Source organism: Podarcis cretensis, assembly GCF_951804945.1.
Source record: "Podarcis cretensis genome assembly, chromosome: 4".
NCBI lineage: Eukaryota > Metazoa > Chordata > Lepidosauria > Squamata > Lacertidae > Podarcis > Podarcis cretensis.
In genome coordinates, this window is record NC_137173.1 from 22,206,263 (window position 1) to 22,231,774 (window position 25,512).

The window sequence follows — 25,512 nt, forward strand, 5'->3', positions numbered from 1 at the left end:
AAGTAAAGGTACCCCTGCCCGTACGGGCCAGTCTTGACAAACTCTGGGGTTGTGCGCCCATCTCACTTAAGAGGCCAGGGGCCAGCGCTGTCCGGAGACACTTCCGGGTCACGTGGCCAGCGTGACATCGCTGCTCTGGCCAGAGCCAGAGCCAGAGCCGCACACGGAAACGCCGTTTACCTTCCCGCTGGTAAGCGGTCCCTATTTATCTACTTGCACCCGGAAGTGCTTTCGAACTGCACTTTTTAGGCTTCTCCCCCTCCTGCTCTCAACTGTAAATTTAATCAATAAGATTCCCACAATTTACCTGACCTGGTTTCTTTAGACCTTTGTATTCTCTTCCTCTCCCCCCTCACCAAACGCTCAATTGCTACCAGCATTCTGTAAGCAAAAGGCTAATGACAGACAGTTTCGGGGGTTTTCAGAAAAGCATCTTTTAATTTACAAGCTTACAGAATTTTGCATAGCTATGGAACCTTTGTTTTGAATGGCCCCGTTTTGCTCCAAATTTGACCCCCCTGAACCCATTATTAGATTGAATCACCTACAGTCAGAAGCAAGCAAGTGAGATGGTCAAGCTTGTGGGGAAAAAAATACCAAAAACATACCAAAGCTTGTGGGGAAAAAACATACCAAATTGTTCAGGTAGGGGAGAGAAAAAGGGGTGGAGTTCTGCAGACACACACTCCCTGTCTCAAGCCTTGAGTCTTAGGAACCACAAGCTTTAATGGAAGAGCAGCTCTTTTGCCAGAAGTTTTCCACTCCGTTTCTCCCACATCTGTTCTATATTCTGCATCGAGCTATGAGTAAGGATGCACAGGCGACTCCCCAAGCAATAGTTCTCGTTCTCTCTCTCTCTCTCTCTCCCACTCTACCCCAGGGGTTCTCCAGACGCACCAGCCTTATTAACACCAAGGACAGCGCTGCAGCTCAGCTTGATAAAAGAGGCTATGCGATGCACAAGGGCGAATACCTAAAGCCTAGAGAGTTTCAGAAGCCTGGGATGAATTTTTTTTTGCACCTAGGCGTACACCTGATCCGACTTGTACAGCATGCCAAAGCTGCCAGGGCACCCGGGTAATTACATAAGAGCCCACGGCAGCAGTTGGCATTTGCCCCTTGTCACTGCTGCTTAACCCATCTTGGCAGAGGCTTCATCCAGACTATATAGGAAAGGTGCAGTGGCCAATATAAACAAGGCGTAGGCAGTTACTCAGGGTTGTTAAGGGTAAATCTCTGGACCATATATAATCTGATGCTGCTACTTGGGTCCATTTTTAAACTGGGTGGGGGGGCGGCAGGGTACTGTTTCTATATATTGGTGCAAATGATCAGCTTTTATGGGCTTGCCAGTCTTATTGTAAAGGCAGTCAAGCCTGGATAGCTCAGTTGGTTAGAGCATGGTGCTGATAATGCCAAGGTTGCAGGTTCGATCCCCTCATGGGACAGCTGCATATTCCTGCATTGCAGGGGGTTGGACTAGATGACCCTCAGGGACCCTTCCAACTCTACAAATTCTATGATTCTAAGGCGATATACGCTCAGCAATTGCTCTAGCATCCCATGGATTTGGTACAATTGCGTCAACAATGTGCACTTCAGGCCCCTGGGAATAATATTCAGCTTAGAGGGCCAGACAAAGAAGGCGGGTGTCGTCCTCTGATCTGACCTGCAGCACTTGCAGTTTTCCAGGCACCACACAATATTCATGCTCCTCATTCGTGAGGAGTCACTCCTTTGGTGTGCTCTGGAACTCCACATCTAATGGCATGGGACAGTTGCCTTCATTGTGCTTCTTTAGAGGCTGGCTGAAAACTTTCCTATTTCAGCAAGTGTATCCAGACACATGGGGCCGTTAGCCAACAAAACAGATCCACTAGGAGAAGAATTTCCATTTGTGCAACAGAACACCCCCCTCTCTCCGTGTGCCCCCACACTCTCCCCAGATCTGCTCTGTGTAAGAACATTGGCCCCTCTAAGTCCAGCATCCTGTTCTCCCAGTGGCCAACCAGATCTTTGAGAAGCATGGAATAAAGGACATGAGGGAAACAGCATTCTTCCCACTGGACTAGATGGACCCAGCTCCTGATGACTCCAAGGGGGGGGGGGGCAATGCAAAAGGCACTGTGGAGTAGGGCTGGGTGATATCTGGTTTTCAACATGGCTCTGTACCGAATCACCAGCTAAACATCGCAATATATCAATGTACCACAATGTCTGAAATAAGGTAAAGGTATTGGCTGGCTTCACTGTTTTTCCCCTCATCGTGATTTTTGCCAGCGCCTGCTCTTGCGATTCGCTGCCCCCCCTTGCATGAGCCAGGGGAGAGCTGATCTGGCAGAGTTAAGAGGGACTGCAGGACTCAAGAGAGAAAAATTTGGGCTTCACGGTTTTCCCCACTTTGTGATTTCTGCATAGCACATATCATGATATCTTGCCAGGTCAAAAATTATGAAACCAGTATCGCGATGTGGACTGGTTTGATATACCACCCAGCCGTACTGCGGAGAGGGTCTGAAGAAGGTGGAGGGGCTTGTGGCTCTCATCATAGACAAGGGTGAGGTGGGAAAGCAGGCTGAGGGGCCCCACCCCACTCCCCAGGAGCCTCATTATCCGGCTTCCCCCAAGTCTGGCAAAAATCTCCCCATCTCACTAGAGACCTTTCCCCGGCAAATCATCCATCTGCATCGTGCTGACTCGGCCAGCTCATGGCATCCCAGTATCAGAAGCAGTACTGGGAAACACAAGCAGGAGAGTGCTGTGGTCCTGTTTTTGGACTTCCCAGAAGCATTCGCAATTGGCCACTGTGGAAACAGAATGCTGGACGAGAAAGGACTTTTCCAAAGAAAAAATATTATCATAAACATAGTTTACTGTATTGCTACAACACCATTCCGCTTCACTCTTTTGGCTATCAACACAGTTTTCCGTTTTCCTTTCCTTTCTAACAACACAGTGTTACTCACGTATATAAAGCATTAACTGGAGTAGCACACTCTCTCTAGCAAGGACTAGGTGATGTATTCTTACGTTTAGCACAATAGAAAGGCAGTCTGGCCGAGGTCTGAACTCATTTCCACAAGGCAAATATATCTGAACTGTTTATAAATAAACCATTACATGATTCATTCTACAGAAAGGTCATAGGACTGTATTTACACTCTGATAAAAAAAAATCAGAATCCTGAACCGAGGGGGTGGGGGGAAATCCAACTACCTTTTCCTTTTTAAAACAAAAAAAGTTAATCCTGTCCCCAGAATTAGTTATGTTACAGTATTTGGTGCTGATTTCTTTATTGATCACTTCTGCAAATACTCCAAGAAGTGCGCAACATTAGCATTTAAAACAAAACATTACAATACAATACAATACAACTCACACGCCACGTACAGTTTCTCCATAAAATAGTCCCAAAATAATAAAAACTAAATGTTTTTTAAAAACATGTTAAGAGCTGAATCCATATCTTTCCCTTCCCATGCTGTTGAGTGCACACACAGTCTTTGAGCCAGTAGTACAAAGCTTTCCCCGACTTCTGAAATAAGCTGAGCTACTTCTCCCAAAACTGGGAAGTAGCGCCACAAAGGGATTTTAATTTTAATTTTTTGGCTGGAAATCACTGGAACTCAGTTCTGGTACCTCTCAAGGTGGGCACCGTCACCATTATAAGAGAACAAGGGAGGTGTTCATGGTGTATTCCAACACCTCTTTTTCTAGAAAAAATCTAGTTCCACATATTCCTGAGGGAATCCAAATTCACCCCTAGCTGAGTCTTAAATACCATTCCGTTTCTTACAGTGCATCCCACACTGTTTACTGTTTACTGAATCTAATGTCAACAGGGTTTTCTGCCAGTTAACTTTGTGGTGTTTCAGCGGTATCCCCGGGGAACGGGGTGGGACAAAAAAAACACACCTCTTGAACCCATTCCTTAGAAATCATGGGACAAAGAGAAGCGTGAATGATCCCTAAGAGAAATTCCATGGCTGTGGACAAAACTGTACCAGTAGCTTACAACAAATAAATGGATCTTTCTGCGTTGAGAAGAAGAAAAAGCTAGCATGAGCTGAGCAGTTGTGGGCATCCGAATTCTATGAACAGCAGCACCACAGCCATTTGAGAATTGGCGTAACAAGCTAGCAATGAAGAAGACACCTGGGGAAGGGCCATAGCTCAGTGGCAAAGTGTCTGCTTTGTATGCCAGAGGTCCCAGGTTCAATCCCCGAGGTCTCCAAGTAAGGGCAACTTCCTATGCGCCTATGAGGTGTTCATGTTAGCAAACATCATAGAATCATAATGTCACTTGCTTCTTATTGTCACCACCATCTATCTATCCACTCCCCGTTTTTTGAGAAATGAGCTCTACTTACCCAATAACTTGATGCTCGTAATGCTGCAATGTCCTCTGGAGAGTCTGCCTTATGGTCTGAGGCTACAGAATAAACAAAGAAAGAATGGTTTTGTTTTTTTTATTTTAAAAAGTTATTAGCAGTTCGTCAGCCAGCCTAGCGCTCAGCACGATGTCTGGAGGTGACTACTGATTTTATCGCTTAATCTAATGTATGGTGTGTTTCTTTCCCAATTACACTTTTTCTCTCTCTCCTCACACATCTGCTGTGCTTCCCCCAGAGAAACGGGAAGAAAACAGCCCAGAAGTAGCAAGCTGTTTTTCTTCTACAAACACATCAATATTTCAAGGCTCTTCCCTGATATTTTAGTCCTCCATTAAATCAGCAGTGGTTTCTTTAGCCAGCGCTGCTTAATACAAAAAGCAGCAAACAGAAAACACAATGGGCCCATTCACAAGTCACAGCGCATCATAAACCATAGCTTATTGTGCACAACTGACTCAGGCACACTTCGCTCCTCTCCACTCGTGCCGAGAGCAATAAACACACAATCCTCTGGCTTTGTGTTACATCTTGACCAGAGATCATGGTTTGTTTCATGTACAACAAACCATAATCTGCAGCCCAAATTTGCTCTTGATCATGGCAGAGACATAGCGTTCAAACATAATACTAAGACGGGAATTATGGTTTGTTTTCTCCTGGTGAGGAGAAAAGTAGGCATGGTTCACTCATGAGCAGTACGCCACATGATAGCTTCCAGCAGCCAATCGGAAGCCACGTCGGACGTTTGGCTTCCAAAAAACTTTTGCAAACCGGAACACTCACTTCCAGGTTTGCGACGTTCGGGAGCCAATTTGTTCAACAACTAAGGAGTTCGACTACCAAGGTACAACTGTATAGTAGTACTTCGGGTTACATATGCTTCAGGTTACACACGCTTCAGGTTTCATACTCCGCTAACCCAGAAATAATGCTTCAGGTTAAGAACTTTGCTTCAGGATGAGAACAGAAATCGTGCTCTGGCGGTGCGGCAGCAGCAGGAGGCCCCATTAGCTAAAGTGGTGCTTCAGGTTAAGAACAGTTTCAGGTTAAGAACAGACCTCCAGAACGTATTAAGTACTTAACCCGAGGTACCACTGTAGTTCTTACCCACCCTTCACTGTAAGATCCCAGCGCAGGTTAGAAAAATGAAATAAAAAATTCTGAAAACAAACTGCTACAATTACTTTTTTAAAAAAAAATTCATAAGGGACCAAAACAGTACAAATGTGAGGACCACAAAACAAAATACCTCAAAGGCCAACTTAAAAAGGTATATCATCAGATTATGGTGAGAGCTGTACACTGAATATGATAGACCCAGCTCTGTGGAGCCAGTCACAGGGAAAATCTTCTCCTGGGCCACTATTCCCCACACTTTGAGCAGGGAACAACCAAGAGGGCCCATTTTGCTGAACTCATCACCCGAGAAGGTGGGTAGGGATTAAAACAGTATTGTATGCATAAGGTTTATACGCCGCCCAACTTGCAATGTCATCAGGCCAATTCACAATTTAAAAATCAATAGAAAACAAATACAGTGGTACCTTGGGTTTAAGAACAGTTCTGTTTACGAACGATTCGGTTCACAAACTCCGCAAAACCAGTAGTGTCCCGGTTTGCAAACTTTACCTCGGTCGAAGAATGGAATCTGAATGGTGGAAGGCCTCATTAGGGGAAGTGTGCCTTGGTTTAAGAACAGTTTCTGTTTACGAACGGACTTCCGGAACGGATTAAGTACGTACCACTGTATTATCAAGTAGAACAAGCAATACGAAAGTTGCACCAGCAGAAAAATGAGTATAAAAACAGCATAAAACTACAAAGAAATGCAAGAGCAATAAAGAAACAGCACTAAAAAACAAGAAGGAAAACATAACTATGAGACAGTGACAGACATAGGCAGAAGAAAAAGGGTGGAATGGATCTGTAGCTTCTGCCTGCATCTGTCACTGGAAGCAGTTTCCTGCTTTCTGCCATTGTTGGAGCCAATCACCCAAGTGTCACTTGCAGATCCATTCCAGCCTTGTTCTTCCGCCTGCATCTCTCTCTGCTTCATTCCTCCTCCCTTCCGCCTTCATCTCTCCCCATCAATGCTTCCCTGAGTCATGGCAGCCGAGGGAGCCAGGGTTGCCACCTCCTACTGTCTCTTCCCTACTGCAATACCTGTAGGAGTTCTTATATGACAGTGATCATTCATTTGGCATGCATCTTGATTTGCTAGCAGGATGCTTCTATGTTCCCCATTTACAAACCTTTCTTCATCCCATACTTTTTTCAATGCATTTCCCTGTCACTTTCCAAGTTGCAAAGAAGTCCCAGTCTTTTTTCAAGTGGATTTGTTGAGCTGGAGCGACAGACCACTTTAACCTACTTTAATTGTGCAAACCTAAATTTCCAGGCATGTGCTTGAATCCCTCCTGCAAAATAGTGACAGTCTGAAGGCGCTTTAATTTCGCATGGCACAGCTGATGTGTGTGTTTGAGCCTGCAAATGCGTGGATAAAATGGTTGTTATTTATTGCAAAAACAAAACTGGGAAGATTGCTCACGTATTACTTAATTTTGATAAATGTGGCTTTAAAACACACATTAAGAAAATCAGGTTGGCAATAACGATCCCTGCGTGGACTCCAAATTGCAGAGGTGACTATAAATTGCTTTTAATTACGTGTACTTCGATGAGGGACCTTGAGTTTCAGCCGTATTTTAGGTCTTGAACGCTGAATTCAGTCATCTTTCCCCTGTCCTGTCAATACGCAAGAAAAGGAAGGCCATCATGCCAAGTCAATTTAATAAAAATTGTGATAAATCACAGTTCAATTATTCTCGCTGCAATGGCAGCACAAACGAAAGATCCATACAATGCCCAATATCGGCCGTAAGTAGAAGGCCAAACTTGTAGGAGCCTTCTTCCAACAGCAGGAGCTAGCAGTTTACCTGGCCTTTTGCATTTAGATGTGCAGCTCAGCATAGACTTGAAAAACAAAGAAGGGAAATAGGGTTAAGCCTTTGAACAGGTTTGGGATTGTCGGTTTTTTTAAAAAAAATCAAGTTGGCAATTACATCTGCTCTCAGCAGGAGTCAAATTTACTGTCTCAGGAAAGCATTTAAAAATCCGATGTGCTCTAGCAAAATAAAATAAAATAAAAAATCAACATAAGCTCTATCTAAATGAGACCACACATAAGGAAGCAGCTTCCTCTCATTTGGAGAAGCAGGTGTTTAAAACCCAAGGTCCTGATGGAGCAGAAATTCTCTTCAGATGCTGCTTTGGGGGGGGGGGGAGGTCAATTTAGCAGCTCCACAGCACCAATTTTTGCTGAGAAGAAAGGGATAAAAGAAGAACACAGTGTTCATCTCCCAGGAATTAAACTCTTTCTCCATTGACTTTTATCTTGAAACCTGAGGTCAATTTGACCAGTTGCCAGATTTTGCACAATTAAAATGAAACAAAGAAAAACTGGCAACTCTATAAAGACAATACGCAATTAAATTACGCAAACAGTAACCTGTCTCTTTTTTTAAAAGCATTTGTTTTGCTTTGCATTATTCACCAGCGTCAAGTGCTCTTAACCTGTCTACGTCCCTATCTTTTTGTTACTATTATTATTCACTGAATTTATCTTCATTTACATCACTTTGATCATCCAATTCCTATTCACAGATACCTGCAGTTACAGGAAAGCAGAAAGCCAGGACAAAATGTTTTCTGCGGCCGTGAAGTTCCGTGGAATATAAAGCTGTCCTGTCGGAAGCGAAGCATTTTAGAAACACTTCACTTGTGGTAAAGACTACAGGCCCTATTTGCCTTAGGCGGTTAAAGCAGTCGTATCACATTGAACACCATGGCTTTCCTCAAAGAATATTGGGGACTATAGTCTGTTAAGAAGGCCGAGAGTTTTTAGGAGACCCGTGTTCCTCTCATGGTGTTACAACTGCCAAAGTAGCTTAACAATCGCAGGGGTAATCATAACTCCGCAAGGGGAATATGGTCATGTACCACAATACATAGGGACGCAGGTGGTGCTGTGGGTTAAACCACAGAGCCTAGGGCTTGCCGATCAGAAGGTTGGTGGTTCGAATCCCTGCGACGGGGGTGAGCTCCCGTTGCTCAGTCCCTGCTCCTGCCAACCAGCAGTTTGAAAGCACGCAGTGCAAGTAGATAAATAGGTACCGCTCCAGCGGGAAGGTAAACGGCGTTTCCGTGCACTGCTATGGTTCGCTAGAAGCGGCTTAGTCATGCTGGCCACATGACCCGGAAGCTGTACGCCGGCTCCCTCGGCCAATAAAGTGAGATGAGCGCCGCAACCCCAGAGTCGGTCACGACTGGACCTAATGGTCAGGGGTCCCTTTACCATTACCACAATACATGACTGGTGACCGTGAGCCAAATCCACCCTGGTTGATCACAATTAGAGCATCAAAATTAAGAAACTACTTTTCATATCATATATTTTGGATGCCTCATTACACAGAGTGCCTCTGGCAGTGACTTCGCAGTCTAACCTCCAAGTTCATTATCTTGTGAGGATTTGTGACACTTACACTGAAGTCACAACTGTGTGTTATCACTGTGGTAAATGGACAACAGCTAGTTGGTAAAATTTAATCCAGATCCTCAGTATTTGTAAAGGCCATGCACATTTAGGAAAGAAAAACAACAAGAAGAATCCCAGGTCTTATTTAAGCAAAAGCATCCCCCTCCCAGTGTTTCAAACTATGCTGATTCTGCCTCAGAAGAACTTTTCTCACAAGCCACAATTAAACACGGAGGACTTCTTGTTCTAAATACTTGCTAATTTTGTAACAATAACATTGCTATAGTTGTTGTGAGGTTATTGTGTGTGTTTGTGTTTACAGTGGTACCTCTGGATGCGAACGGGATCCGTTCCAGAGCCCCGTTCGCATCCTGAAGAGAACGCAACCCGTGTCTGCATGTGCGCAGATCGTGATTGGCCGCTTCTGCGCATGAGTGTGACATCATTTTGAGCGCATGCGCGAGTGGTGAAACCTGGAAGCAACACGTTCCATTACTTCCGGGTCACCGCGGAGCGCAATCCGAAAACACTCAACCTGAAGCAACTTTAACCCGAGGTATGACTGCATTTCTTTTTCTAAAAAAAACACCACAATATTTACTGCTGCTTTTCAACTTAACTTAATCTAGAGTGGGTCCTTTGGATCTCTTTCCTACTCCCTAGTAAAATATCTTCCCTACCCCAGGAGTTATCAGGGGGCAGGCCCAGTCCTACCATTAGGCACAGAAAGGAAACTGCTTCAGGTAGCAGGTGTCCCTCCCAACAGTCTCCCTAAGACATTGAACCTGCTTTGCACCTCTTAAGATATGCACTCAGGTAGAGTGCAGGATGCTGTTCCAAGGCTGGTGCTAAATAAGATTCAAGTACCAATCCAGTTTATTGGGGGGGGGGTGAAGGAGGAACACCATATTATCCTTTGCTTCAGGCAGCAAAATGTGTTGGGCCAAATAAAGTGAAAGATAGGGGACTCTTAATGGAGCCTACAAGCCTCACCCTCCGATTCCCCCCTCCCACTTTTGCTAAAGTATGCCTCCATGATGACTTCTAGAGGCAAGGGGATGACGTCCCCTCTGCCCTTATGGTAATTTGGGCATTTTGCCTCTCCTTCCATAAAATCTGAAACAGCATATCCAGCAAGCATGTTAGAAGGGCTTGCCAATGGGCTTCATCTCCCGGGTCTCCTGCCTGTGGAAATCAAACACAAGAGCTCTAGCCTTATGCCTGAGCTACTCGTTTTCCGTAGACGGCCCGTTATGAAAATGTAGAATGTGAAGCTACTGTTAAATGATTGCAGTCATGGGATTGCAGTCATGCTCCATGACTGCAGTCATGGGATTTTTGTCTTTCACATGACGGTATATGTTTTGACTCCACAGAGTGGGAAGTGACGGAAACAGGATGTTTGTGTTACTGTGTTCCGTGAAGTGGGACTATTGTCCTTTGCTCTTTTTCTCTTTGCTGTCTGATGCTAGAGAGAGAGGGAACCATGTTGCAGTGCTCCGTGTGTGTTTATATGTAAATAAAGAAGATTAGCCAAAATGCTGAGTTGCTGAGGTCTGTCACGAAAAGCTGCGAAAACTCTGCGGACCCCTAAGTGCGCCGATGTCGGTTGGCATCGGTTGCTGTGATGTTCGGGCAGAAGAAAGCTTTTGAAGCTGCCAAACAAACGACCAGGAGGGAGAGAACATGCCAGTCAGACATGTGTCTCTATCAGGGTCCTACTCGAGTGTAGGCTGAACTCCTGACAGCTACACCTTCCTCTTGAGATTAAAAGCTGTTTAGACATGCAAGTGTATTACCTCTAAAAGCCGGGGGGGGGGGATGCAGATGAAGATCACTGAATACAAGCAAATATTTAAAAGCAACCAGTGTCACAGGTTACATCTGAGCTGAAAGTAAGTCTGTTGAGTTTGGAAATCCAGAGCCTAGACACGCCGCCCATCTCTGACAGAGTCCTACTACTTCCATCTAAACCTAATAGGATCCTCCCCTCACTTCTCAGCGAGAAGCTAAGTGACTTCTAGCAGATCCATTAAGGCACTTCAACTGTCATGCACTTATGAAGTGCATGCTTAAAATGTCTAAAGCGCACCAAAGTTAAAGATCTGAAGAGCACAATGATGCCTGCCACAGGGGAGGCTGGTCGGTTAGGCTGAATGGCACACTAGTCTGTGTTGCCCTTCTAGAACTCAGCAAAGAGATGGGTGCGGGCAAAATTCAAATCGATGGGTTCGGTCATTGGCTCTTGCTCCATCTCCCTCCCTTCCACCCTCCCTATATAAAGCCCCAAATGACCTGGTGATGCAAGTACCTTTAAAGGCCCCAATATCAACAATTTCTGACCCTACAATCATTGGCTGAGGCCTTGTTGGTGGCGAAGCCATTGAGGGCTGCTCAATTGTGCCTGATCCATGACAGGGGCCTTTTCAGTGGTGGCTCCACATTCATGGGATGCCTTCCTCAATGAGGGATGCCTGACTCCATCATCATTAACTTTCAGGAGAAATTTGAAAACATTCCTGCTTACCACGAGGCTGGAGAATGCTGTTCCTGGCAACCCAGTGATCACTGGATACAAGAACATTTTTAAACTACGATTGCTTTTAGAACGTTTTAACTGTTTTGGAATGGTTTTTACTTTGTTTTTAAACTGTGTGTCTGTCTGCCACCCTGGCCTCCTTAGGGAAGTAAAGGCAAGGTATAAATTCAAATAATAGTCATATTGAGCACCAGCCACCACTGCTAGAGAACCATAGCTCATGCATAGCTGGAACGGATTCTGAAAATGAAAAGGCATCGAGATGGAAAGAGGTTACAGTCCCTACCAGAGAAGAATGGCAAACAAAGCTGATGGACTATGCTGAAATGGCAAAGCTGACTGGAAAACTCAGCAACCAAGAGGACAAAAACTTTATAAAAGAATGGGGAAAATTTATTACTTATCTAAGAGACCGCTGTAAGCAGATGGAAACATTAGCAGGATTTTGATTTCACTTGTAGTGTTTCATGGAAAATATGGATTTGATATAATAGAGTTTGAAGAAGATGCAGTTTTAAATAATTACAATGGGACTCCAGGGAGGGGGGAAGAGTCCTGAGATTCAGAGGAATCTCTTTATATGATATGTAATTGATTTTTTAAAAATAATTTTGCATCGCAAAAACCAAATAAAAAGTATTGGAAAAATGGAAATGGAAATCTTGGTGGTTTCACCATGCCCTCAGCTGCAGTAAAAGCAGTGCCCTGTCTAGATTGCTGAACATCAGCTGTGTTCTGTAAAGAATGAATAGCCCCAACAGTGCCAATGTGTGTTTTTTTAAAAAAAACCACACAAAACAACAGATCATAGCAATTTCAAATACTTGTCATAGCACTAAAGTTAAATACAGAAGGACTCTGATGTCATAAGTAACACTAAGTAAAGCTGAAATTCCAAAATGACTTGTGAAGGCTTGAGAAATGCGCTTAATGGTCTCTGCCAACGTATCAAATATAGATACACCACAGTGCTGTGAATGATTCGCACTAGACTAATCTGTTGCAGAAATGTGTCCAGCAAGGCTAGATTCTAAGTTCTCTGATACAATTTCTTGAAATTCAGGCAAGTTATACGCAGAGCTATTTTTCTAGTCAAAGATGTGCTAGAACTCACCATGAACACCTCCCTCATTCTCTTTGAATAGCAATGGCGCTCACCTGAGAGGTTCCAGAACTGAGTTCCTGTGAGTTCTGGGTAAAAAGAAGCCTTGGTTAGAAGAAAGCTAAGAGCAAGGCCTCAGCTTTGAAAATATAAAATAAAATTTGCATCTTGGGTGAACAGACACTTTTTGCAGTTGTGACCACTGAGCTCTGTCCCTGCAACTGTCAAAACCTACTAAAGGTTTAAAAAAGGTAAAGGACCCCTGGATAGTTAAGTCCAGTCAAAGGCAACTATGGGGTTGCGGTGCTCATCTCATTCAGGCCAAGGGAGCTGACATTTCTCCACAGACAGCTTTCCGGGTCACGTGGCCAGCATGACTAAACCGCTTCTGGCGCAACGGAACACCATGATGGAAACCAGAGCAGACGGAAACACCGTCTACCTTCCCGCCTCAGCGGTACCTATTTATCTACTTGCACCGGCATGCTTTCATAACTGAAGGAGGGTCTCCACCCCTATCGTTCTGCCCGGACACTGAGGTCTAGTGCCAAGGGCCTTTTGGCGGTTCCCTCATGTGAGAAGCCAAGTTATAGGGAACCAGGCAGAGGGCCTTCTTGGTAGTGGCACCAGCCCCGTGGAACGCCCTCCCACCAGATGTCAAAGAGAAGAACAACTACCAGACTTTTAGAAGACATCTGAAGGCAGCCCTCTTTAGGGAAGCTTTTAATGTTTAACAGACTACTATATTTTAATACTTTGTTGGAAGCCACCCAGAGTGGCTGGGGAAACCCAGCCAGATGGGCGGGTTATAAATAATAAGATTATTATTATTATTATTATTATTATTATTATTATTATTATTATTATTTCAAACTGCTAGGTTGGCAGAAGCTGGGACAGAGCAACGGGAGCTCACTCCGTTACAGGGATTTGAACCGCCAACAGCCTGACGGGCAAGCCCAAGAGGCTCAGTGGTTTAGACCACAGCACTACCCACATCCCAAGGCTACTGGGCCCCACAGTGCAAATCAACTCCAGTGCCACAGATATTTTGGGGGAGTGATTTCCAGATAGTTGAATGGAAGTCAAAAGAAGATAAATGCTTTGTGATTCAGATCATGTGCTGCTCACTGCCTAGACAAATATAGTTGGAAATAGCCCTTTACCAGCTCATTGTCCCTTCCTATAACTGCCAGAAATAAAATATACGATACTAACCAAGAAAATATGCGCAAATTAGCATGATTTGCATCACTTATGCCAGTGTGGTTGGGGATGTTGGGGCTTGTTATTATCTTATGTTGGTGCTTGTTATTATCTTTATTATGATTTGCAGTATTTACAGCATATTCTTCATTAAATATTTTCAACTGCAGAGCAAGTGGGGAAAGCAATAAAAATAAACAGAGAGAAACAGCAATATACAAACATTGCAAAATCATATAAACAGGTCCAAATAAACAACAAATAAACAACTCCATCATAAAGCAAACAAAATCACAGTGGAAAAAAATATTTTATTTTTAAAAGCTATGCTCCAACCTGGGGCTGAAAAATACGCTAAAATTCTAAATATACAATGCAAACCTGCTCCAAATTAAGTCCCACTGAGTTGAGTGGGACTTGTTTCCAGATAAGCATATATAGCATCACAGCTTCAAATAAATAAAGATACTGTAATTATGTTTATTTGGTTATTTAGGCTGCAATCCTAACTCTACTTTCCTCTGAGTAATCCCCAATGAATTCAGTATGACTTACTTCAGAGTAGACATGACTAAGATTGTGCTGTTAGTTAATAAGTGAGTTATAATTTTATGCCATCTATCCAGCTATGTTTTCTGTGTCTGATTTATGCTTAATTATTACAACAACAATTTTATTATTTGTACCCCGCTCATCTGACTAGATTACCCCAGTCTCTTTGCAGAAAATTTGCTCAAAGCATTTTCACGTTGGATGTTTTAAGTTTTATAAATCTGTTGCCTCTTGCACCCACAGACTGGTTTTTCACTCATTTTGTAGTCACATGGCTACATTGGAGTCCATTTTTCACTGCCAGTTATGCAGACGTCTTTGCAGATTTTATTTTATTTTTGCCTAACCACGTAATTTCTAACTTTCCGCAAGTGCTGACAGCAACCTGCATCGCTCAGAGGAATAGTTTACAGAACTTTTCTGTGTCCTGTATAATATTCTACATAAGGCTATGGCTCTCCCATATGCTACAGAAAACTCACTTATTTTTCTTTCTTTCTTCAACTTCCTTTTTCCAACACCTCCTGCTTTCTTCCATCCATTTCGTACCTGCCAATTACCAAGTGGAAGCACAGCATGGGAGAGTCCCCCCTGTGCTAAGACAGCAAAGAAATTGCAAGGTAGCAGCTTTCAGCTAAACATCAGGGGAAACTTCCTAAGCCATTCAACAGTGACACAGACTGCCTCAAGAGATGAGGAGCTGGTGCCCAATGGGACTGGCAGGGCAGAAGGCATAGAACTCATTGGAGGAAGAGCCGGCCAATGACAGGTGGAGCCATAGAATCATAAAATCACAAAATGGAAAAGACGGAAAGGACCCCGAGGGTCATCTAGCCCAACCCCCCTTCAACGCAATGCAGGAATCTCAAATTGCAATGGTTGAGGTCCAACTGTTTACAACAACGGGATTCAAAACCGGGGGATGAGTGGTATGGTGGTTTTCAGCTGCAGTGGAGCAAGAATAAAAAGGTAAAGGTACCCCTGACCATTAGGTCCAGTTGTGGCCGACTTTGGGGTTGCGGCGCTCATCTCGCTTTATTGGCCGAGGGAGCCGGCATACAGCTTCCGGGTCATGTGGCCAGCATGACTAAGCCGCTTCTGGCGAACCAGAGCAGCACACAGAAACGCCATTTACCTTCCCACCGGAGCAGTACCTATTTATCTGCTTGCACTTTGACATGCTTTTGAACTGCTAGGTTGGCAGGAGCTGGGACCGAGCAATGGGAGCTCACCCCATCGCAGGGATTCAAACCGCCAACCTTCTGATCAGCAACTCCTAGGCTCTGTGGTTTAACCCAAAGCGCCACCCGCGTCCCGGAGCAAGAATACAGATGGGTCATTGGCCATCTCTCCCCATCGTGAAAATGGACCATTAGTGAGACTGAAAGAATGAAAATAGAGAGGGGGGACGATGAATCCAACTCTTGTCTGATCCACTGCAGCTGGAAGCCAGGAACACCGCAGCGCTGAGCATAAGAGTCCTGGAATCACAGAACTGTAGAAATGGAAGGGACCGCAAAGGTCATGTCATCCAAACTCCCGCAATACTAAGGAGGAGGAAGCTGATAGGCAACGTTGCCTCCGAGATGAGCTGTAAGTAAGGCAGGCAGGTGGGGGCTGGCTGAGGGTAGATTGCTGTTGCTGGGGCAGTGCCCCATTAGCTCTCATACAGCAGCTTCTGCTGGTGGAATCTCCATCAGTGGAGGGTTCAGACTAGAGCTGGATGCCTACTTTTCAGAGATGCTGTAGTTAAGTCTGTGTTAAGTCTGCACCGAGCGGGAGTTGGACTGGATGACTTTGGAGGAATCTCTCCTGGTTCCAAAATTCAATTATTCCAAAGACTCTCTCATTACTGAAGAGAATAGCGACCATTCGCTTGGAACCAATTCGCATATAGCTTGTACATCACTTGATTTTTCATCTTTTGCATCACAGCTAAATGCATGAGTCAACTCCTTTGAAAATATTTGCGTTTGAGATGATGTGGAAGTTCTATCTGGGGTGTTTGATCTCCAGTTTCAAGTCACCCACTTGATGCTATAGTCATAAAATGATGGGCATGTGTATTATGTGTGAAATCAGCCCACAAAGAATTGTGTTTGACGGATCCTGCCTTAGAATAAAAAGGCTGGGCCGGATAACCTTCAGTTCCTTTCTAAATTTATCCTGCATACACTCTAGTTATCTCTAAATTTAAGCCCTGAATAAAAGCAATATAACCCAAGCATTGTTAAATGTATATCGGGAGCATCTTTAAGCTCCTGATCCTATGTAGTGTGATAGAAGGTGAAAAAAGTTGTCCGAGGCATACACAATTCATAATCCATCAATCCGAATGTAAAACCACCAGTCATTTATGACAACCACCAAGGGTTTGACAAGCGCCCTAGTTTTGCTGCCTGTCTACAACTAAAAAAAATGAAGTGATTGTCACATATCTGGCAGGCCATAGTGCACACTAGGTGGGCTGTGCTTGATTTGGTGGGTCACAGACTCATAATGCGCAAAAGCACGACTTACTCCAAATCTAGGTTATCCATCTAGCAATCACGATTATTAAGATTTAAGAAATAATTTCTTGAATGTTCCAATATTCTGGCATGTATGGTTACTATTCTGGGAAAGAAGACTCAAACAAATGGAACTGCCATTGTGCAATGCAGCCATCTGATCAGAATGAAATATTTTGCACTTGAGATTCAGATCTAAACTCCAGGATAACAACACACTGCAATGTGACACTCGCCTCTATTTCCCTTCCTAACACATAGTTTGTAAATGATGATACTATAACGTCAGTGAAGTATCGTAATCTGCAATTTAATCATGAGCAAGGATCGCAAACCAGGGTTTGATTCTGGTTTATACTTCTGGTTTAGGAGAGAGGCGATTGCTAGTTCAGACATGATGATAAAACAGGCATAGGCAAACTCAACCCTCCAGATATTTTGGGACTACAACTCCTATGATCCCTAGCAAACAGGACCAGTGGTCAGGGATGATGGGAATTGTAGTCCCAAAACATCTGGAGGGCCAAGTTTGCCTATGCCTGTGATAAAACATCACCTGAGCTAAACAAGAAGAAATGAGTTGGGTCTGCGGAAACTCTGGGACCAGAAGCAGCCCTGCCCCCAATCTTCCAAACCATGTTGCTTTGCATATGAACCATCATAGGCAGTCCGCCGTTCTACTCAGTTCGCTATGTCACAGTTGCAAAGCCCTGCAACGCCCCAGCAGATCTTGCAGAGTTGTGATAAAGGCATGCAATAATTTTGTAAAACAGTTTGAACATTCCGAAGCACTATATAAATTCTGCTGTTCTTATGGGAAACCTGCAGTGAATTTTGGTGCACAGGATTTTTTTTTTACATGGAGTCAGTCCATTGGTCCACCTACCTCGTAATTTCTCAAACTTGGGTCTCCCAACTGTTTTTGGACTACAGTTCCCATCATCCCTGGCCACTGGTCCTACTAGCTAGGGATGATGGGAGTTGCAGTCCTAAAACAGCTGGAGGCACCAGTTTGGGAAACCCTGATCTAGCTCAATATTGCCAACACAGACTGACAGTAGCTCTTCAGGGTTCTGCTTGGAGAGTCTCTCCCGGTCCTTTCAGGGATTGAATCTGGGACTTTCTGCATGCAAAACAGGTGCTCTACCACTGGGCTATAGACCCAGTAAACTCTATCGTGCCCAACTGAGAGGTGATGTGGTGTAGCATCTAAGAGGATGAGCAAAACATCGAGAATCCCCCAGCTCATATCTGTGCTCTGCAATAAACACTCTTGTCTTAGACAAGCCACACACTCTCTGCCTCCCCCAACCCCTTTTTAATATGGGGCATAATAATACTGACAAACCTTATGACAATATAAAAACGTTAAATATCAAATATTGTTATTGAATGTACTGTGAAGAAGTGGAGGCAGGGATGTATGCAAAGCACCTTTTCAGCAGCAGAGATCTGCAGTGATAATCACTAAAGTAACTTGAAAACCAAAGCAACAAGTAGTCTGTTGGCTCAGCCATGATCTGAAAAATTAACTTACAAATGTATAATCCTCCAAGTGGCAGGGGATGGACAGCCCCGAATGGTCAGAAGGAGCATTCCCCTTAATGTGTGTTTGTTTCCTCAGATTAACAGTGGCAAATAAATATTCTTTTATGGTCTGAATATCTGGACCTACCTTTTAAGCTATCTCATTCTGGGAGGGTTAATGATGCATCAAAATGTGAAAATATAACTGCTAAAATCTGAAGCAGTGCCAGCTCTGGATGATCTTGGAGTGGGGAGGGGAATACAACAATGCACTTCATCAGATCACTTTGAAACATACCATACGAGAGTTATGAAAATTATGTCACTATCTTATTAGATAGATAAAATATACCGCAGGCTAGCTGGGATGTCTTTGGTTAATTTTGACATCATAGCACCAACTGTTAGGTCTGCTTACTCAAAAAAAAAAGGGGGGGAGTTGGAAACCAATGAAAGAAAATGCTAGTTAAACAAACTGTACTACAGTTAACCATGTAATATACTGATAAATCTCTTCACCTATATCCAGCCCAGTGCTCATTTGCTTTATCCACTGTTGTCACGATGAATAAAAAGGATGTCAAAAGCAAGGGTGAACCATAGCAATTGACAGACCAATAAATCAAGAGCTCAGATAGAGATCTTTTTCCCCAAAAAAATGGGAAGGTGGCACACAGACAATAGATTGCCCAGTGATTCCTATCATTTACCAACTATAATTTGACTCGAACCGAACAAACCACCTGCTACAAGTGGAATGATAACTGCATAATGTTTTATATTGCAATCTCCAGCTCCAACAACTGAATAGATCATTAACTCTAGCTGTAATAGTATAGGTGGAACTGTTTACCCCTTCTTGCGGTGGGGGGTCTGATTCCTAATATCTAGAAATCAGCAATCATCTTTTGCAGGACCACAGCCTACACAGGATTATTCCAGTTCCCTAGCATCAAAATTCTGCATGACCAACTGCCTTGATTTTTCCCCCTACGCCTGTCGAAACCTATTTATCAAAAGTCAGAATTGTACGCTGCAATCCTAAACACTGGGTGCAAATGCCCTGAATTGGAGGGAGAAAGGGGAGAGAATAAAGATAATCTAATTTACTGCACTCCTGCCTGACATCAGAAATTATGGTTAAGCTACCAACTTGTTCACTCTGGCTTCTGACACAGTACAAGGATCTCCTACGACTCCTGTCCAAGGTTAAGACTGAGATTTAGGTGCTTTCAGCATTTCATTAACTCCAAAACAAACTATTTCAGCACAGATAAAAGAGTAAAATTTAGCCGGTGCTTTCAGGACACTGCAATAGCATTTCAACGAACACTTGTCATTTACAGCCAAAATTGTTCTTTATTACATCCAGTAATGTGAAAGCTCTATGCCAGTGGGAATGAGGGAGCAGAGACGCACACCTGCATTTTTAGACACAACTTATGAAGATGCCAAATATATACCCCAAAGTTGTGCTGATTGATGAAGTGTAAAAAGCAACGACAGTGATGAACTCAATTCACTGATTTCAAGATGGTGTCAATTCCACCCTTAATATTTTGCACGCTTTGTAAAATGGCACGAAAGAGCTCCCACACAACAGATCAGAGTGGAGGAAGAAGGTGCTCCATGGTTTGCTACCATGGCTAAACTGCATTCATCCTAATAATCTCTCCACCAATTTTAGCTTCTCTCCACAGCACTGAGAAACAAGAGAGGCATTGCAGTTGCTGTAAAACGACGCTGGTAAGTTCTAGATGTCCATCAAGCCAAACAAACGGGGCTAACAGGTAGAATACGAAGTGTCCCCCAACTAAAGGCAGATTTCACTTTCACCACAATAGTGACCCAACAGCACCGATTTATTATTCCCCATCAGAGGGAAAGGCAATGATTCACTTCTATGAGAGCATGTAAAGGGGGAAACGAAGGGATGCAATTAGAGGCTAACTGCACCCCTGTCCCTGCTAATCACAAACATACAGCTCAGTTGGCAGATGACTTGCTTTGAATGAAAATGGTCCCAGGTTCAAGCTGATGGGGACCATACTGGGCTAGGTGGACTTGGTATAAGGCAAGCAAGACTCCATAGCCCGTGACAGAAAGTGACAGTATGTTGGGGACTATCTTTTATATGAGAGGCTCTATTCTAGGGCTGAGTTCTAGCACTGAAAACAATTTATGGACCTGAGTGCTGGTGAGCTATTGCAGACACTGGCATACAGGTGTCATAAGTAAACCTGCTTCCATCATTTTATATTTAGCTATTATTTCGGTATAGATTTGGAGCAGAGATGCAGCATGAAGATAGGGAGCTTAACCTTTTCCCCCCATCAAGTGTTTCCCCACTTCCAATCACTCCCACAAGCTGTTTTCACCCCTGCAGAGCATATAGAAGTTTCTCGAGAGTCTGTCACGCTCTAGTGTGACCAAGAAAGAGCTCTGGTTTGGAAAAGTAAAGCATTGCAACTGGGAACAAGGCTGCGGTGGGGGCAAACTCCACACATGGTGCTTTAGTTATTATCACTGATCACAAACCGCAACAAGGGACACAGGGAGCTCCATGCAATATCCTCTCTTCACAACCACCATAATGATTGGGATTTTGCTAGTCCTATATATAAATGGCAAACTTGTTCTCCACAAGGGTCCTTAACAAGACAAAACAGCGCCATCCACATGCAGGAGAGAAGTGTCAGTATGCTTGGGGAAACCGTAAGGGTTGCAGCAAAGCATAAGCTCTTTAGAGGAAAAACCCTATGATGGAGGACACCCCAAAACAGCCCAGTGCAGACTGAACATGATCAGAGGGTGTGGAAAGGGGGAGAACGGGATGGAATATCTTGGAACCCGAACAGGAGCATTCCAATATTTTCCTGCAGATACCAGTTGCGTTTTCTAATTCCAAACCATTGATTTGTTATCTCCAGCCTCCCTGGGAAATGCCCCAGTTTCCAGTGCTGCTGAAACACGTGGCTCCTTTCCTTCCTGAAACGCTGTAAACAGGAGATAGGGTTCTTTTTCCCCCTTCAGATTTTTCCTTTCAATGCTCAGGACAATGGGAGCCTTAGAAGGTGTACTGCACCCAAGATAAGTGGTCAGTTCATTGTTTTCTGATTGGATTCTCAGCAGCAGTCTTTGCAACTCAGCACATGGGTCCAGCTGACATGCACAGAAGTAACTAGGAGCAACAGCTAATAACAGTAGGAAACTTCGGAGGCTTTTCCTCTAAAGGGGCCCAAAATTGTAGGAGCTGAAGTCAAACAGCAAAGCAATCATCACCGCCAGAAATAAGAGCAGCTTCTCCGCACAGATGAGAATCTTCACAAGCAGCCAGTGCAGATCACTGGAGTGCAAGAGGCTAAGTCGGTGCATTGAGAGCCTGGCTACACCTTACACATTAATCCATGTAACCAAACGACAGCTGCCCATTTCTTTTTAAAGGAAATGACACTTTGGGAATCCAGTGGGATTCAAGCTGCAAAAGCAGCCTCATTTGAGGAAGTGAGTGTTTAGATTGGAGAAGCGACAGGCACACACATTCCTTTCCTTTGCTCCAAATTGCCCAAAATGACTTTTCCTGGGGGGTGGACCATCAAAATCCTCATGCTCAGGTCCTGCTTGCCAGTTTTCCCACAGGCATCTGGGAGGCCACTGTGAGAACAGGATGCTGGACTAGAAGGGCAGTTGGCCTGATCCAGCAGGCTCCTTCTTAGGTTCTTAATTCGGGTATTTGCGTTTGCACACCCACACATGAAGCATACTGAGTCAGACCAATGGTCCACCCAGCTCAATAATGTCTACTCTGATTGACAGTAGCTCTCCAAGTCTTCAGACAGGTGATATTCCCAGCTCTACCTGGGGATTCCAGGGATTGAACCTGGGAGATCCTGCATGTGAGGAAAAGCTCTTAGCGCTGAGTTACGTGGCCCTTTCCTAAGTCCTAAGTCATCACCAGCATTTAGGAGAGTAACAGAGGAACCCAGAGCTGGGAAAGCGGGGAAATGTTGGGTTTAGGAGAAACTCTGACCATAGGATCTGGAAATAAAGGGACAGTGATTTGATGATGGAAGCAAGGAGAATATCTAAGGATAACCAGAAACTGAAATACAGTAGTGACAGAAAAGGTGTCACAGAGGAAGCGTCCAACAGTTATTGCGATACAGACTGTGTAAGAAGTGTAAAGAAGATCAACAGGGAGCTTGACAAGTGACGGATGAGTAAGGGAGAATTCAGAAGAATTATATCTTACCTCCAAATCTCTTCTTTTGAATCATCCCCTAGAGCCTGGGACACGTTAAAAGGAAATACAGAAGGAGGGGGATGCAAAGCATTATTGGTGGCGGAGACTGCAGGTGAAACATTGCCCAGGTGAAACTTTGCAGATTAGAAAAAAGGAACAATTTAAAGCGTGCGGATGCTTGGGCGATAAGACATGTTTGCATCCAAACCACTACATATGGATTCAGGTAGCATAAGAAGCAAGGAAGGTGAGGCAACTTACAAAGGCGGCAAGGCACTTGACCCAAATGCTCGTTGGAAAGCTCTTATGGCTTGCACACAAGAGAACGTAAAAAGAACCACAGCGGCCAGCCAGGAGCCCAGAGGGAGATAGGAAGCTGCCTTATGTACCAAGTCAGACCCTCACTCCATCTAGCTCAATATTGCCTACACTGACCAGGGTTTCAAGTAGGAATCTCTCCCTCGAGATGCCAGGGATTGTACCTAGGAAACTTCTGCATGCAAGATGGATGCTGTACCATTGATCTAAGGTCCTTCCCCTAAGGCCATGAAGACAATAGAGCTCTTTGGCCAATGCCCCTCCATAGCTACCGGCATTTATCCAAGGAACCTAGATGTACCAGATGCATGGCTGGGCATCACTCATCCCTTTCAACGGGACTGATGGGAGAACTTCGGATGGACTGTGTACCACGCTAAGAACAGGGGAGAGAAGACACCACAGGACGGGGAGCTATCGGAATTTTCTGCCTTAGGCACCTAAATATCATGGGCTGATTCTGTGCATAACAGTAACTCCTCTTGCAGTCCGATTCTCCGTTATGGTGGCTTAGGAAACGCTAAACGCAGCGGATTTCCCACGCTTTCAGCATAAGCTGCAGCGAGAGAAGCCAGAAGAGGAGTCCCAGATCCTGGCTGAGGATCTCGAACCAGGATAGCGGAACCAGACAACGACACTCGATTTATGTAGGTGAAGCAAGAAGGAGAGGCGCCGGCTGTGGGATGCTACCAGGATGAGACAGGACGGCGCGGAGCAGAAACCGCACCGGGAAGGGGAAGGGTGGCTATACAGCAAAGTTACGCCGAGGCGGGGACCGGGAGCAGAGGGAGACACTCCGGAGCAGACGGCGCCGCGCTTTCAAACCCCGGATTAGCGGTTGTGCGCGCGGTTTTCCGCAGCAAACGCGTAAGGCGGGACCCGAATGCAGGCGAGAGACGGAGGGCCGCTCCGCGCGTTGCGAAAACCTCTCTCCCCTGCAAGCAGAACAGAACGCGCAACCCGCGTGCAGAGCGTCGCGTGTGATGGCGGCGACACGCGCGTCTGGTGTCGCCCGGAGGTTTTGCTGGATTTCGACCCCTTCCCTTTCTGTGGCCGCCTTTGTCTGGGCCACCCTTCCCTTCCCTGCGTTGCATGCATCGAGACCGCCCCTGCACCTGATGGCGGCCCGGACGCGGCGCAATTACCGTGGGGGCGGTGAGGCGGCTGATGCTCTCGCCCAGCGAGTCCAGGTTGACCCTCCTCCGGCGAGGAGCCCTCCGGGAGCCCGAGGGGGCTGCCGAGACCGCGGCTGGCCCCGCCGCCGCCGCCGCCGCTGCCTCTACCGGGGGGGCTGTGGCGGCGACGGGGGTGGTGGCTCCGGACTGCGAAGGGGGGCTGCGGCTGCCGTTCCACAGCAGCCTGGCCACGGGACATTCGCCTTCCTCCTCCGGGCTGGTCTCCAGGTAGTCCGAGCCGAGCGAGCTGAAGGATTCCGACGAGATCTTGCGCCGGGACATGCTGCGTGGCGTCTGCTCCTGCCGCTTGGCCGGGGGGGCATCAGATGGCGAGCAGCTCCGGCGAGGCGCGGCGGCCAGGGAGTCCCGCAGGGCTGGCGATCGCGCGGGTGGTCATTGCTCGGGAGGGCGCCGAGATCCCTCTCTCGCTGCCCCTGCCTGCCTTCCTCGCTCGCGTCCACATGCGCTGCCTTGCTCGCAGCCGGGAGGATTTAAAGGAGACGCCTCCGTCCGCCGCCCACCTCCTCCTCCTGCGTGGATCTGCCAACCGCCCCCCACTCGCCCGCCCGCCCCTCTCCTCTCGCCGCCGCCGCCGCCGCCGCCTTCCTCGCTCGCTCCTCCTCCTCTCGCCTCCGCCGGCGTCACGTGCGCGCAACGCGGAAGGCGCGCCTCGCCTATCGCCAGATTTAAACGAGGACGCGGGGGAAAGCATGCCATGGCAGGACCCTGGCAATCTCAGTTTAGTATTGCTTCCCATCTGATGCTCGGATCTCCACATTTCCACATCTCTTGGGGTTTTTTATTTTTTGGAAAAAGCAAGAACCCAGCCCCGAAGCAAAGGGGAGCGGCTGCCAGAAAGGACCCAGCCCTTTAGGCTTTAGCAAAGGGGAGCGGGTGGGATACCAAGTCCCTCTAGTTTCAAGATTGTCCGCGCTGGCTGGTAGCGGCTCTCCAAAGCAGCCCGGGGTTTACGCACGAGGCAATCGAGCAGGACCGGCCCAAGAGGTTTTCGCACCTGAGAGGAAAAGCGAAATTGGTGGCGCCGCCCCTTGCCTGGGAAGAAAGGGCGACTGAAGATCTCCATCAGGAATGAGAGGGGAATAAGTATCTACATTATGGGGAATACGTGTGGGAGGCAAGGGTGCCAATTTGAGTAATGGTAATAATAATAATAATAATAATAATAATAATAATAATAATAATAATAATTTATTTATTCCATGCCCATCTGGCTGGGCTTCCCCAGCCACTCTGGGCGGCTTCCAATCAAATATTAAAATACAGTAATACATCAAACATTAAAAGCTTCCCTAAACAGGGCTGCCTTCAGATGTCATGGGGCGTAATCGGAACATTCCATTTCACATCTAAAATCTCAAACTGAAGTCCAGACTGTTTGCCCATCTAG

The 25,512-nt window shown here is 45.6% G+C and overlaps 1 protein-coding gene across 2 annotated transcripts in view; it reads right to left on the reverse strand.

Moving 5' to 3' along the window:
• GUCY1A2 (guanylate cyclase 1 soluble subunit alpha 2) overlaps window positions 1-24,902 on the reverse strand; it is a 176,553-nt gene extending 151,651 nt beyond the window's left edge. The window contains exons 1-2 of one of the 2 annotated variants that reach the window (XM_079973698.1): window positions 24,075-24,902; window positions 4,372-4,433 (exon numbers count right to left, since the gene is read on the reverse strand). In XM_079973698.1, coding sequence (XP_079829824.1) covers window positions 4,372-4,433; window positions 24,075-24,386 — 374 coding nt within the window. In that variant the 5' untranslated portion in view covers window positions 24,387-24,902. Of the gene's footprint in view, window positions 1-4,371; window positions 4,434-12,585; window positions 12,642-24,074 lie in introns of those variants that run through there. The other variant, XM_079973699.1, reaches the window with a different exon arrangement.
• Between the last annotated feature and the right edge of the window lie 610 nt (window positions 24,903-25,512).